At 40.3% G+C, this 15,762-nt stretch overlaps 1 protein-coding gene across 5 annotated transcripts; it reads right to left on the bottom strand.

Annotated features, from left to right (window-relative positions):
* Positions 1–1,341: 1,341 nt before the first annotated feature.
* On the bottom strand, positions 1,342–15,189 carry pbxip1a (pre-B-cell leukemia homeobox interacting protein 1a). 5 transcript variants are annotated; one of them, XM_085261663.1, is made up of 11 exons: positions 15,044–15,189; positions 14,136–14,264; positions 12,827–12,911; positions 12,663–12,730; positions 9,670–10,309; positions 6,700–6,933; positions 5,926–5,949; positions 5,473–5,516; positions 5,252–5,347; positions 4,913–5,093; positions 1,342–4,791 (listed from the first exon to the last, which is right to left on the bottom strand). In XM_085261663.1, exons 2-11 carry the CDS (start codon positions 14,205–14,207, stop codon positions 3,575–3,577), a joined length of 2,661 nt encoding a protein of 886 aa, XP_085117789.1. In that variant the 5' UTR covers positions 14,208–14,264; positions 15,044–15,189; the 3' UTR covers positions 1,342–3,574. The 5 variants fall into 5 exon arrangements, with proteins under 5 accessions (XP_085117789.1, XP_085117791.1, XP_085117790.1 ...); XM_085261665.1 differs by having other exon boundaries at positions 15,057–15,185; XM_085261664.1 differs by having other exon boundaries at positions 14,802–15,165.
* Between the last annotated feature and the right edge of the window lie 573 nt (positions 15,190–15,762).

Here is a 15,762-nt window from a genome sequence, read left to right as displayed (position 1 = left end):
CACACACACACACACACACACACACACACAGAGAGAACAGAAAACAGCCATTCTGCCCTACAAAGGGCAAAACTGTACTAACGATAGCACAAAACCCATTTCAGTTTGCAGAGCAAGGCATTTAGTGGTAGCATCAGGCCATTCTTATCAAGTGACCGAATCATGCATACCTAAGCAGTAATTAGTTTATACAAAACATGACTCAAATAATATGGTACAAACACACAGTGTCATGTGCGAGCCTTTCCAACTGCACTAAGCTGATTAAACTTCTGAAAAAAGATTAAAACAGCATTTAAACTTTAGACATTTTATCTTTTTCCCCCTCAGCATTTTACTTGTCTTTCACTTCCTCAGGATTGTCTCAATGTTTTATAGCTGAAAATCGGTCTGCGCTTTAATGACCCTTCCAGTCATCCTTTTCATTTAAATGAGATCACGTCTCCACGATGGACATGTAAAGAGGACCCAACTCGGAAGGAAGCACAAATGTACTGAAACATTTCTATAATGACTGGTATGTAGAATTTAAAGAATGGTAAGCTTTCACTGTGCGTGTCAGGTCTGCGACTGTCGTATCAGCGTGAGCAAAGTGCGTTCGTGCCTGTGAACGTGTAGCTGTTGAGTATTTTTTCTGGGTGTAAATGTTTCAGTTTGCAATCACAGCTGTGATGATAGATGCCTGTCGTGCCAACACTTTCACTTCACACTCAGAATGAGTCAGATATCGTGCACACACGGCATCTAAAGACTTCCAGTAAGCTGCGTATCTGGCGTTACGTTTTTCGGTACAATTTCAAAAATGCTCACAGGTCACACTGATACTGATACTTATCACTGTGACAAATACTAGGGATATAGGCAGCAATAGTTGTACACCGTATAGACATAAGCACTGTGCCACCAACAGGAGCTGTTCACCCATGGAAACCCATGCAGTGAAACTGCTGCCACACAGTTTTTGTGCTCATGCTAACGCCAGAGGATGTTGTAACTTTATGCAGAGTGCCACTTTGTGGATGAGTTACTGTTGTACCTAAACACTTCCAATAAGCAAAGTTCATGTCCGTAAATATGTCCCTTATTTACGACACATACTTCATTTGGTATATCAGATGCCCTTCCTGACACCCAAGGGATTTGCTTCTCCTCTCAGGGTTGAACTGGGGACCTTTGACTTGTTAGGTGAAGAAGTGTAAACCACTAGGGCCACATGCTCCTAAACACCTCCACCTTGCAGTAATGCCATTTACAGTTGCTTGTGGAATATGTACAGGAGTATCGTATAAAAAGAAAAACGTGTGAATATTTTGAAACAATAGAAATGATTAAATAAAGACATTGTTTACGTATCAAGGGTGAAAGATTTATTGAACTTAATATTGATCTTGAAAATGAGGACATAACTGTTGATTGGGGGAATAACTAGAAATTGTCCAGTGATCAATTACATGCATGTTTAAGTCAGGTCCTACATTATCGGTAAGCACAGAGCTTTACTGTTGTCCCACAAACACAAAAATAGTCCTCAAATATTCATTAAACTCTGCTTCATTAAAAGATTCATCCATTGTGATTAGCGTTCGTCTGAATCCTTTGGTCTGGACACCTTCAAAAAGACAAAACATACTTCTCCAAAACTTAACATCAGCTCAATCTTTTATGTGTAAACTCTACGACATTCATTCAAACAGCAGTAAAATTACAAGTCGCGTAAACTTGCTTTTCTTACTAATCTTTGCAGAAGCTGATAAAATCAACTACCTTTCGTCTAATCAAAAGGATTTGTAATATAATAAAAGGCACATAAGCAGGAGCTGGCAAGCTAAATTAATGAAAATGTCACCATTTTCACATTCAAAGCATACAGCCCGGGATAAAATCTGTGGTTCTTCTCATTAAAAATAAGAAAAAGAGATGCACTGTAGTGAGACAATAAATAAACATGAAATCACTGCTGAGAGAAAACAATCACAATCTGTTCAACTTCACATCCACAAATAGAGGGAAAAGTCAAATTTCACTACAATCAAAACACAAATAAAACAACTATTTTTTTCACAATTTTAAAGTAATTCTGAAATATATTTTGGACTTTGCTTTGTGCTGGTTCACCTACCTACACTAAAATAAAATTAAAAATAACATGGTTTTTTTTTCGTGCTTATTTATATCACCTAAAAACAACAAAGCTATGTCTAGGTCACTGTCACGCATGCCACTTCAAATCTATGCGTGAGAAAAAAGGAAAAAATATATGTGTGTATATATATATATATATATATATATATATATTTGTTTTGTTGCCAATTTCATTTTGGCAAATTAACAGATTAAGTAAATGAAACTATTTCAGCTCACTAACCTCTCTAATTGTACTCCCCATATGGAAAAGAAATAGTAAAAACTTACATGATTTACTCATGAAAGTGGCCACTTTCTCATTACTTTCATATATTGTTTTAGTAAGTATCCAAAACATACAAGTTTCATTTATATAATTTTTCAAGGGATCTTATATCTGTTTTCACTCTTGTATGCTTTTCATACAAGTTTCACACAAGACAGATACAAACTTTATAAGATTTATATATATCTTTTCCATATGGGTCAGATTGTGGGATACTGAGTAAGAGTAGCGGTGTTAGCAGTCTCCATGGATACACTACCAAACAAACAAACAAACAAAAAAAAAACCTGTCCTAACCCCCCCCCCAAAAAAATGCCTATTTAAAATAAATCTAATTGGAAACAGAAAATTAAAAAAAAGACGGTTCTCATATGTTTGAGAAAAGTGCTAAAGTGATTTAGCAATGTTCAACTTAACTATGGCTATTGCTTTTTTTTTTTCTTGAGCAGCACAAACTGGTTCCTGGTTGTTCCACACGTCTGCCGTCGGCCAAGAGGATGGAAAAGTTCTTCAAATCTAGAAATCAGGCCCTCTCAGGCAGTCCTCTGTGTGTGTTTGGCCAAATAAAGCGCTGCTGACAGAAAACTGGTCCGACCTGATCTGATTGTTATCACTGAAAGGACCGCGATCTCATCCTCTGGGATTGGACAGTCACACCCGAGCAGGGATAAATGCTATCTGCAAAAACATTCTAGTATTTTTTTAACCTGCTTGGAGTAGAGATTAGTCAGGCTCCCATACAAGATAAAATGACATAAATAACCCCCCCCCCCTTTTTTTCTATTCACAACTTATATAACGGTATATAAGTTGTGCTGATGGTTATTTGCAAATACCATCTTCTGTGATCTGTGTGATCAATTTAAACTGACATTATAATGAACTGTAACATGCACTACACGTGTGTAAATCACTAAACAGCAGAGGAAATTCACACGACACATTACTGAAGGACTTTGCTTTAGGAGGCATGACTCGACAGAGGTAGGTAACAACGACTAAGTCCAAGATGACAAATACAAGTCTAGCTTATAATTACAGACTCAGAGAGACATGTTTATGAGAGGCACAACCACTCTGTGCCAGAAGCTACTGCTATTACAGCTCCGAAGGCAAGAAATGTCCTATAAAACCACCACTGGTTTCCTCTCTGCAGCTGTTTTTTTAAGCCGTGGCAGCAAACTTCCACAGGGCTTCTCGCTCAAACTCCTCCATCTCCTCCTCCAGGGAGTCGTCGTCCTTCTTCCCGTCGCCCTCTAAAACATCCACCATGTCTTCCAAAATGTCTGCCACGTCCTCAGCAAAGTCGCTGAAACGAATCCTGTCGTGGATGAACACGCCGTCCTCAAAGTAGTCTGCGGTCAGCCTCCTGAACCTATCCTTGCTCTCTGATGATGACCTTTCAAGCTTGCTCAGGTAGCCCTCCAGAAGTTCCTCAAACTCTGACAGCTCCACTGGATAGAGCCCCTCCTTGCTGGCACAGTCCTCCACGGAAGTACAGCCCAGCTGGGGACGGACATTGCGTTGGAGCTTTTGCTCCTGGTCTCTCCAGAAATCGTTGTTGTGGTGCTGATGAGGATGGCGGGGCTGCTGATGGTGATGTTGGTGCTGGTGGTTTTTAGCAGACCGGCTGTGCCACGGTTTCTCCTTCCTCCTCTCCTCTCTGTCCATTCTCCTCTCACCCTTCTTGCTCTCCCACTCGTCCTGGTGTTTCCTCCAAGCCTCTTTATGAGAGTTTTGCTTTTGAGGCTTCCAGTCTTTCTCATTCTTCTCCTCTTTGTCTCTCCACCCTTCCTCTTTGCTGTCTTTCCACTGTTTTTCTCCTCTTTGCTCCCTCTCATCTTTATGCCTCCAGTCTTCCTCCTTCTTGTCTTTCCACTCTTTTTTTCCTCGTCCCCCCCTCTCATCTTTGTGCCTCCATTCGCCCTCCTTATCTTTCCACTCTTTTTCCACCTTTCTCTGCTTCTTCTCTTCTTTATCCCTCCATTCTCCCTCGTTGTTGTGCTTCCACCCTTTCTCTCCTCCCCTCTCCTCTTTCTTGTAGTGGTCCCGCTCATTGTGTTTGCCTTTGTTCCCTTTCCATTTGGACTCCTGTGGCTTCTTCTTCCCCCACATCTCAACTTCTTTGGAGAGTTTCCTTTGGATCTCCTCCAAGTGATCCCTGACCTGTTTTCTCTTGCCTCCATCTTTTTTCATTGCGTCCAGCCTTTTCTTGCTCTCCTCCAAAAGAACCTTCTGCCGATGGAGTTCTTCCTTCAGCCTTCCTCCCTGCTTTGCGTCCCTCCCCCTCTCTGGTCCAGGTGTTTTCTGGTTACTTTGACCATCTTTGTCTTCAGGCTGTGGGGCCGAACTAGATGCAGCTGGAAGTATTTCCTGATCAGCTGTGAAGGATTTAATATATCAAACTTAAAATGACCTTGGTCGTTACCAGCGTGTCTCTATGCATGCAGGATACGTTCAATAAGTATAAACTTAAAGGGCGATGTAGTCGCCACATTATACCTGCGAGCTGGCTGAGTTCAGTCACTCTGGCTCTGAGAGTCTCGAGCTCTTTCTTCAGCTCTGGCAGAGATGACAGCTCCTCCTTCAGCTTTGCATTTTCTTTTTCCAGATCTGCTTCACCCTTTTTATCGCCACTTGCTGCTAACGCCTTCAGTGCTGAGTCAAGTTCTTCTTTCTTAGACTGAAAAATATGGTCAAATAGTGACAGTTTATAACGTGGACAAAGCTGTAGGTAAATTAAGGTGCTGCGCAAGTTGTTTAACAATTAAAAACATTCATTGAAACATCATAAAACCAATTAAAACTAAATAATTAGCATCAGTGTGACTCCATACTGACCTGAAGTTGTGCCTCTAGCTGAATGATTTGTTGGTTTTCCTGTGTCAGTTTATCCAATAGCTCTTTCATATCCTGTGGATCACTGCTAAGCCCGTCCTGGATTTAAAATCATTGGCACATGAATAGAACACATATTTTTTTAAAATGTCTATTTCTTTATGTTTGTTTTTAAAATTTTCATATCACATGATCATGTGAAGTAGGAATCTGTGGAAACAGACCTGGCTTTGTTCTGCGTCACTCAGATCGGAGGCATCAAAGTCACCTGTCAGACAGGAAAACAACGTTTTAGAACGAGTCCTTCCACAGGCACTTTCACTGACACACAACTGCCATGCTGCCTTTCAAGATGCTCAAGTGAACTTTATGAGCTCAGGCCACTCACTGCACGCCACACCAACTGTTTTTCTTTTCCATTTCATTAATAAATTTTGCCTTCAACACAGTGTGACTGCATTAGACACCTTCCCATTTAATTTAAACCCCAGAAAACATTCAGTGAGTCCTTCAAAAATATTATAAGGAGCGTTAAAATTCAGAATGCATGTTATTTGCCTTTTTCTGCTGCTGCAGCATCAACTGTCAGCCCAGATAAGTGCTTGGGCAAGCTATTGAGCATTAGCCAGTGAGCGCAGAAGCTTACACTGCTGCCTTATCTTTAGCTCTGGACCTACCATTATCCAGGTCACTGTGGAAGCCTGTTGACATAGTAGAGCTTAGTCAACAAGATCTGAAAGCAGACATCTAACTATTGCTGACAACAGCAAATAAAGGTGCTTATGTAACTTGTAAATACTGTCATTGTCAAACAGAAACTGTGAAATGATGGAAATTTATGGCAATATTTACTCTAAACTCTTAATGCTGCCTAACACTGCCAAACTCTGATGCTGCGTAGGAAGATCACAGTTTATTTTCTGACATTTTAACATACAGTGCTGTGCTAAAGTCTTGAGCCAACCCCTCTTTTCTTTATGTTTTGATGGGACACAAACATATACCAAAACACGGCATATGAGACAAAAACAGAGCTTGTACAATTCCAAAAAGTCTGAAAGTTGTTTTTTGAAGATTCATGTAAAGAAATGGGAAAAAAATTATCTGTTTTTTGCATCAGGCTGCTCATAAAAACCGTTGTTTTCTTTTCGGTTGTGTGCAGACAAAACACTGGTTCGTCCGTTTATGCTTGAATGATTCATAGGCCAGAGGACTCTGAAAATAGTCAGGAAAACCTGAGAACTATTGCTCAAAAGCACTTTAAAGCAAAGTTTAAAGATACAGTGTGGCTCAAGATTTTTGCACAGTTCTATAAATATTATAATTTATGGTATTAAAGCATTCACTCTTACTGTTAATGTGCAGCATACAAATTGTAGCCACAATACTGCACTAAATCAAACAATAAAAGCAGAACCAAGCTAGCTACCTTAGTTATGAGAGGAACTGACCTGAGAGAAAGAGGGAACCTAGAAATAGCAAGACCAGAGCACCCACAATGCATTTGTTCAAGGAGAACCATGGCTTTTCCTCCTTCTTCTCAGCCAGCTTGAATTCTACTTCCTCTTCCTCATCCTCCTCGTCTGATGTTCTTGGTCTCTGTGCCTCAAAGGTGGGCACATTTCTCCGCCGCAGCCCATCATCAAAGCTGCCAGCGTCACCCGAGTCATACCTAATGGAAGGCTCTAAGAAAGGAAAAATGTAAGAAGGAAATAAGAAGAAATTCTAAGCATGAGAAAGAAATGGCAAGACAGCAAAGATCTGTCACGTTTTCTGTTGTATTTTTGTGACAGATGATGATAATGTGCCTAAACCTAAACCACATGTATTCAACTGTGGGCTGGAGTTACTTCAACAAATCATCTCAACATCTGTGGCATTTTTGTCAGAAGTGAATAATTATGTGCTGGCGACTTCCTCACGCAGAATACCAGACTCTAAGTGAGCAAATGAGCTGCAAAACACAACAGCGTGTAAACAGCATGTGAAAAGTGTCTGACAAAAAAAGCGACTGCTGGTTCTCAGAATGGATGACATTTTCTCACTAAATTACAACAACAGTAATTTCATGCATGGGGGTTTCATCATTTTCTCAGCAGGGTGTGGGCTCTCCTGTCATACTGATAAATCGCTTTCCAGCTGCTAGCGAGACATAGATAAGAAACATGTTAACAAATTCTCTCATTTTTCTGCTTTTATCAACTTGTTCCTATTATAAAGCACCACTTACTTTCCTCAAAAGCTGCAGAGGCAGCTTGGAAAACCTGCTAAGAGCCTCAGAGCCTGGGACCCAGATGCAAATATTTAAAGGCAGGATGCTCGCTGTATGTCACTTTACAAATAAGATCAGCTGTAATATTGTTACACACAGGTACAACGTTGACTTAAAATGTCATCTTATCTTGGGATTGAGAATAAAAAAGGGTTACTGTGTCAAAATCAAGCTTTAAGACATCCATTATTAAAAGACATTTTACAGTTGTTTGGGTTTAAGATTAACTGACAACAAAGAAAGGGAGGTTCACATACTGAACTGTGCAAAAGTCCTGATTTAATAGACATAAAACAGAAAATTTTGCACTAACAAGACAATTCCTAAAGAGCTATTAGCTGAAAACTTATAAGCATAGTGTGCAGTGTATCCTTAAAAGAAACTAAAAGTGGATGAGGGGAGGACAAATGAAGAAAAAAAAAGTATCTACAGTAGAGGAAGAAACAGATAAAGCCCTGACACAGGACCTCAGTTGATCCATCTACTGTTCACTAAAGTCTCAACAGAAGTAGTCTTAGCGGAAGGATGGCTGTCAAGAAACCATTCTTAATGAAGAAAAAAGAGAAAAGCCAGAATTATGCCAAATTACACAAGACCTGGACTGAAAAATCACTGGCAACAGTTCTTTTGTAGTGATGAATCCACATTTCTATTTCAAATTGTCACCAATATGTACAGAGGAGGTTAGGAGAGAGGTGCAACAGTGAGTGTCTATTCAAGTCAATTTAATTTTATTTATACAGCGCCAACTCACAACTACAGTTGCCTTGAGACTCTACAATAATACATACAGAGAAAAACCCAACAGTCATATGACCCCCTATGAGCAAGCACTTTGGCGACAGTGGGAAGGAAAAGCTCCCTTTTAACAGGAAGAAACTTCGACAGAACCAGGCTCAGGGAGGGGCGGGGCCATCTGCCGTGACTGGTTGGGTGAGAGAAGGAAGACAGGATAAAAGACATGCTGTGGAAGAGAGACAGAAAGCCACCATATTTTACAGATGGCTGTAAAACATGGTGGAGGCTTTGTGATGGGGCCTCATTTTGGCCAGTAGTGTTGGTAATCTTGTAAAATCGGATGAAATTCTGAACACAGTAAAGATTTTAATTCACCTGCAGTATTCATCTGGAAAATGTCTAATTTGAAACAACTTAATTTTAATCATGACAATTATCTCAAACACGCTACCAGTGAAGTAAACGCATACCTGGATAGAAAAACACAGTGAAACACTATCAGCCATGGATTGGCCTCCCCAGAGCCCGGACCTCACCATTAATGAAGCCGTGTGGGAGAACAGAACAAAAGGCAGCCTACATCCAAAGAAGAGCTTTGAATGTCCTTGCGGAGATACTATTCCTGAAGACCACTTAAAGAAGAACGCTTGCCAAAGAGAGGCTATGGTGAAGATGGTGGTCATACCATATACTGACCTTTAGCCTCGTTAGCATGTTGTATTTTCATTTAATGTTAGTGCATATTTTGAAAATCACTGCACTTATTTCTTATTTTTCTAGTAGAATATAAAGAAATGAAGACTTTTGCACAGTAATGTATATTTCTCACTGCACACAGAAAGAGGAGACAGACGTTCACAAGACTCCAACAACAAATTTTTGCCCTGACTTCAGCCTCTGGTGTACATTTCCCACAGTGGATAAGAAGACCGGTTCCCCAGAAATGAGAAACTTGTGTTGTTTAATTACATTTTCTTATTGCGCTAGTTTTCTTTTTTCTGTTACATCTCTAATTTTATTAATCTTTTGTCCTGCTTGTTGAAAAAAAGATATCTCAACTCTCATCTAAAAGAAGATTTTAAATTTAAGTTTTAGAAAATAAATTTTGCAGGACTCAAAGAATACATCATAGCAGGATCTTCCACACTCTTTGATTTAACTCTTAAAATGAGGTTGCGTGCTTGAAGCTATTTGCATACCATGGCTTTACTGTGGATTTCCAATAACACTGTTTTTGCCATCACTAATAATCTCATGTGAAGATTATTTTGAAAGAATCTATTTCTACTGAGAAAAAAAAAAAAAATCAAAGAAAAGTAGAATACACAGCCGTGTGTGCCTGGCTGGATTTGGGAATACTGTGCGAGTGCCTTTACATTTACTGAAACGCTTATGTAGGATAATCAAATACCTTCTTCATCGTCTCTCTCATCTTGTCTCACTGGCTCCGATGGCTTTGCAGGCTCATTTTTAACAGCCGCCTCCTCATCTGCCTCAGCTGAACCAACAGTCTCTGGTGCAGGACTTTCATCAGTAGGATGTTCTGTCACCAGGCTCTCGGGGACTGGGCTTTGTGACTCTGTGCTGTCTGGAACAAAGCTGATATCAGCTTCAACATGAGACAGGGGATCCGTGGCTGTAAGGGTCTCGGTGGGGATGTTAACCTCGGGTTCAGCACTGAAGACTTGACTCTCCCCAGGAGGGCTCGCAGGAATCAGTCCAACATCAACAGGCTTCTGGAGCTCATGCTCTGCAGAGATGGGGATCTCAATAATCAGAGGTGCAGAGCAGGACTCCTCGGACTCGAATGGGGGGACTTCAACAGTTGGAATATCCAGTGGAGCCCCCATGTCAATGTTGGTGACAAATGGCATGGCACCTAGGTGCTCATTGTCACTGGGAGAACTGGTTACAATGTCATGGATAACTGGAGGCTGACTCTCCAAATACGGATCTGGTGGGTCAAGAAGGCTGGGTGGGAGAGGGCTCATACGGGATGGACTAGAAGGGACAGGACCCTCACTGGACTCTGGAGAGGTCTCTTGACACACCTGATGACAAGGACAAAAGTGTAACTGACATTTTAATTAACCTTCAAATAACAGAGTGGTGGTTAAACTGTTAAATACTTCAGTGTTAACTGTTCCTGCACAAGATATTTTAAACACGTCTACTAATGAGATGTTTGTTTAGAAATGTCATGAATGAATGAAAAAACACCCTGACTACGAGGACTTCATTTGTTGCTCAAAGTGTTAACGAGTAACACTCACGTGCAAGAATCGAGAAAGTAATTCTCTGTGTACAATTTATTAAACTTCTTATTGCATAACAATGATCACTAATATAACTTGCTGGCTGTTATTTTCTATTTTATTTTTTGATAAAGTGCAGCGACTTTTACATGTTATTGAGGTTATTTCCCTGCAAACAGTATCGTTTACAGTATTTCTCTTTCATTAAGTGATGCTGCCCAGGATTACTTTGACAATTTTAATAACCCTTTAATTGATATTGAATGAGCATGACAGTAAGACTGAAGCAGTTGTAACTTTTTTTTAAGTTTACTTAAAGACAACACAATGTCTACTGTTATGTTTTCTCCTTTCAGTGTCTTGATGCAGGCAGGGATGCAAAGTCATTATTAAAGGTCATTTTTCTGTGAGAATTTTGAGATTACAAACTGTACTCCCCAAGGTTGTGCTATTAGTCCTATTGTGTTTAACAGAATGATACATTAAATTGTATAAATGTTGGTAGAAATAGTGAGCAATAGTTTTATGTTGATGAAGAGAGATGAATCATTACTCGTATTCTATTTACAGGTTTTAAAATCAAAATGTTAAATTTTTATTTATTCATTTTTCAGGCATCTGTAAAGTTCAGAAAAGAGCTTCAAGGGTTACTCCTTACAGGCTTTTAAGGGGTAAACATTTAAGATAGAAAGGTGGTCATATGACTGTGGTTTTAAAATATGAGTGATGAAGTCATGCTATGTGTTCTTTACCAGGAAGAGAAGGTTAGATAATGCAGCTTAAGTTTTAATGTCATACTGTACAAAGTAATCACTTCTAGATGTCTTCGGGCCTTCTTAATACATTAAACTCCTACTAATGTGCTGCTGGTGCAAGTTGATGAACGTTCATTTACATGTAAGTCTATCAAAGCTGTCAGCTGCATATTGGGTAGATGCTGTGTGATTGTTGAGAGCATTCAAAGCAACAGAAAGGTTGAGGAGTTAAGCTGTTGTTTATATAGAGTATGGGCCAAATTCTGTGTGTGGACTTATATTTGCCCATGGATATTTTGGTGCCCACTATAGACTGAAGTGAAAGAGAAAATTCACTGGTAGAAATATGAATAACACTGGATGTTTATTTTTATTTTTACGGTGTAAACAGGAATTATTATAACCATCTGTTCCTTCAATTTGTTGTGCTAATCAGATTTGTAGTGAAAGGATATTACCGGTAACGCCAGTAGTTACTACTGGATTTCGGGTGGCAGTGTATGTGTATGAATTAGGTGCAGTCATATGAAAAAGACTACAGACAGACTAACTGTACTTACAGCAGAAACAGGTGCTACAGTTGTAGACCTGCTATATCAGAAGACCTGATTTATGAGTTATTGAGACTGTGTACCAGCAGTCCTTGGTAGTTTAAAGTCAAAAGAAACAATCAGAGGTAAATATTTGAAGGAAATACTTACAAAAATAGTCAGAATACATGGAGTAGGCATGAGTGTAAAGTCCTGCTGGACTTATGCTCATGTTAGCGTGGAGGGCAATGGGAACGCAGACAAAATTGCAAAGTAAGAGTTGAAATTAGAGGCTAACATAATGAAAAGCTCTATTTGGAAATAGGGAGGCATAGCTTAAGCTTTTTTTAAATATAATTCAGAGATCTTGCATAAAGCTTTATGAGACGAAGCTCTATTTCTCTTAAACGGTGGATCGGAAGATAAGATACAGATAAAAAGATTTGAAAAATTCCTAAGGTTTAAGCTTGAAACCTGTTAGGTGAAATGTGACCATGTTATGAGAAGAAAGGCATGATATTTATTTATAGAGAGCTTGGGGTTTTAAATCATAGATCACTTCCAAAGACCTCCTCACACAAACAACTTGAATCCAGGAAGCGCTCCTACTTAAAATATTTTTGCAGATGTGTCCCCCCCCCCCTTAAATCTATCCTGATGTGCAAAAATACCCTGAGGTTACACACTGTGGTAAAGTAGGTGGAGCTGCACCTTCTGAGCAGCTATGAAACTCAGAAAAGAAGATGATATTCTGGCTCTCAGCTATGATCTGTCAAGCAGCAATACATTTGGCACAGTTGGTAAGTCTAAATATGATGTGATTGAATTTTTGTCTTCTTAATGAACTCCTGCGTAGTTACTAACCTGGTGGCCTTCTTCAGATAGTACAGTTTCTATGGGGATACCAACGGGTTTGAACTCCACAGCAGCTCCTGAAATAACACCGACACAATGCAAAAACAAAGATGTAGAACCCAAGAAAAGGTCAAAGCTTTAGACACCAGGCAGATATGTTGACTTGTCAGTACCTGCCACCTCCTCTGAGAGACTGGGGACATCCCCCAGGCTCTCTGTGCCATCATCCACGGGCCCGACATTCTCAATGGCAGCTTCCTGTTGAGTGAGAAGACCTAATGAGAACCAGCTGGTAAAAATTTACACCTGTAGCCATAACCTTGACATTTAGAGTAGCATTCACACTCACCAATGATTACAACTGGCACTGCTTACCAATTAATTATGGAGTCAGATTTTCCTGTAATGATCTTGAAATATTTGATAACAAAAGCTACAAATCACAGTCAAACTACTGTCTGATGAGCTTTTACACATTCTCCAACCCAAACTGACAAAATAATATCCATGCAGCTGTCATTGGTTTTTCTATCCTAACAAACGAGGCTGGGTAAAATATTAGTAACACCTCTCAGCGTAACACAAGGTTTTCCTAAAACCACAGCAGCCTTACTACAGGCCAAGTCATGCTTGCATACTGAGCTAATACACACACAAAAAAACAACTGTGAAGTTGAGTACTGTATGGGATACAAGTTGTTGATATAAAAGCTGAATTAAAAGCCAGTTATATATAGTTCTAGAAACAATTAAACAGTAATGACTTCAATAAAAAAAAATACATTTTACATTCAGTACTTCTGTTTTGCCACCTCTTACCTGCTGTTAAACCTCAGTGTGGTCACTGTGAGTGGGAAGCCCATTTTTGATATTTAATATATTTAATGATTAACAGAAATTTGTGATTGAAACCACTGCAGCTTTTCTTTCATGACTCAAAAACCCTGATGCTGGATATCACACAGACTGACTGCAGTTGCCTCTCTGCCACTGAGAATGACAACGGTTCACAGCGAAGTGCAAGCACATGTGTGTCACTAAATCTGAGGTGCAACATACCAGAAAGACTCAGTTCAGTGTGACTACAATATTATCTTAGTTGGCACAGTGTATACTGGGATATTTGCTTGCTATAAATACCTTGTGCTGGTCAGATAGCCAAGTGGCATAGAAAGCTATTCCAGAGGGGTACATTACTGGATAAAGTATGAGAACTGCTAGAATAGTATAAATAAAGCATAGACAAAAGGCCAAAGTGAAATAAATCCTATTTTCATCTGAACTGTGCACATTATCTGCCTGATGAGGCACAATTTGGCGCTCTGCAAACATTCACCAGGATGTTTCCCACTTTAAGCAGCTCTGGGCTGCAGGTTAGGACAAGACAAATTATAAATGAACCAGTATTCATGGAGCAGGATAATAATCATGGTGCTCCAAATGATACCCAGACTTTCCTTAGCTATGCTCATCTCGTCTTACCTCCGGGGAGAGGAGGGTCCAGCTGTTGGTGGAGGAGCCTGTGCTGCCTGTGCTGTTGCTGCTGTCAGACATCGCCCCCGTCAGGCTTAACTTGGCACAGCACACGGGACAGATTGAGCTTTAAAAATCCTGCATATGACGACAAAAACAACGTGTCTTCAGCGAGCACGCCTAATGCACACATGTGAGCCTCATTATCAACATGCAATAACCCGACTACAACGTGTTCAGGTGCATAAGGCGCAGTTGAGAACATTAAAAAATATGCATAAAACTCGATGAGCCGTGTGTGATTTTATGCAGCATCCGCATGCAATTTTTTTTTTAAACTACGGTAAAAGAGGCCAGAATCGCGCAGTTGTGGCACAGTTAAAACCTTGCAAACGGAAACGGGATAAAGAGCAGATTGTCGCTGATTCAAGTTATGTAACGGAGGCATCCATAATACACCGCTGCGCAGTGAAACAAAGGCTTCAGTCAGTGCAGAAAACAAGAATCTCCTGACTGCATTCATCGCTACTGCTATTTCCAGCCAGCCATTCATTCAAATCCATTCATCCAGTCAATCTGTGCAGCAGTTAAATGCCCAAAAATGGTCAAGCCCCCCCCCCCAAACTGTACGGGTACTTCATTGATCCAAGCATGCAAATAAAGGTCAATACTCACTTATCGGCAACGCTAGCGCGCGCTAAGGTTCTGATTTGCTCTTATAAGAGGTAAATGCTGGGCGGCTGTGGTTGTTGTAGCAACCAAATTCAAGGTTCACTCATGATGGTAAACAAAGGATGGTTGGCTGAATTTCCCACTCCCACTCTTCCGCGTTCTCACTCAGGCCCAGCTGTTAAGCAGGCTGCCCCCGACACGAGCTCGGCTCCATCACCGCAAACGCGAACAAGACGTTTATTTACCCCGCGTGCTCACACTTGAGTCGCTCGGCGTTTTCCACTTCAAAGGGCTTTGCTTTTGTTTTGTTTAGCACGAGCACAGCTCCTCTCCTCTGAACTTGGGAACTTCGGGAATTCCAAGTAGCGTCACGTCGACCAACGTGTCTCACATCCAATGGGATTTCACCAAAGCCGCGGGAGCACCCGCCCCCGAATCATGGCTGGACCAATTGGATAAAAGTGTCGCGTCAGGAAAGCGACGTGCATCCCAGCTTGATTGACGCACGCAGGTGAAAGTGGCAGGTGATGGTCCCGGCTCTTTCTCCTTGGTTTATAATAATACAAGTTCATGTGTGATCCCACAAGATACACACACATATACAGGAGCCACCAGTCGCTCACTGACACGTCTGCTGAACTATATTTGTACGGGACTTGCCAGAGTGGACAACCCCTTTCCCACTATTGCTCCAATGTGGGCATTCATTTCATCATCTGACCCCTTCTCCTCTAAAATTAGTAATTTAAGTGTTTTCTCTGGATAAGCACTTTCCTTCTTACACCTCTGTACTCCTAAATCAAACAACAACAATCACATAACTACATAACTGATTGTTGGGGAGAAATGGTAGCGTGTAAATATATATATATATATATATATATATATATATATATATATATATATATATATATATATATATATATATATATATATATGTGTGTGTGTGTGTGTGTGTGTGTGT

The sequence above is a fragment of the Mchenga conophoros genome, linkage group LG22 (genome assembly GCF_057382185.1).
Source record: "Mchenga conophoros isolate Kocher_MC1m ecotype Shallow Benthic linkage group LG22, M_conophoros_male_GT1.1, whole genome shotgun sequence".
NCBI classification, from domain to species: Eukaryota; Metazoa; Chordata; class Actinopteri; order Cichliformes; family Cichlidae; genus Mchenga; species Mchenga conophoros.
The sequence above is the reverse complement of the archived record's forward strand: the minus strand, read 5'-3'. Positions and strand labels throughout refer to the sequence as shown.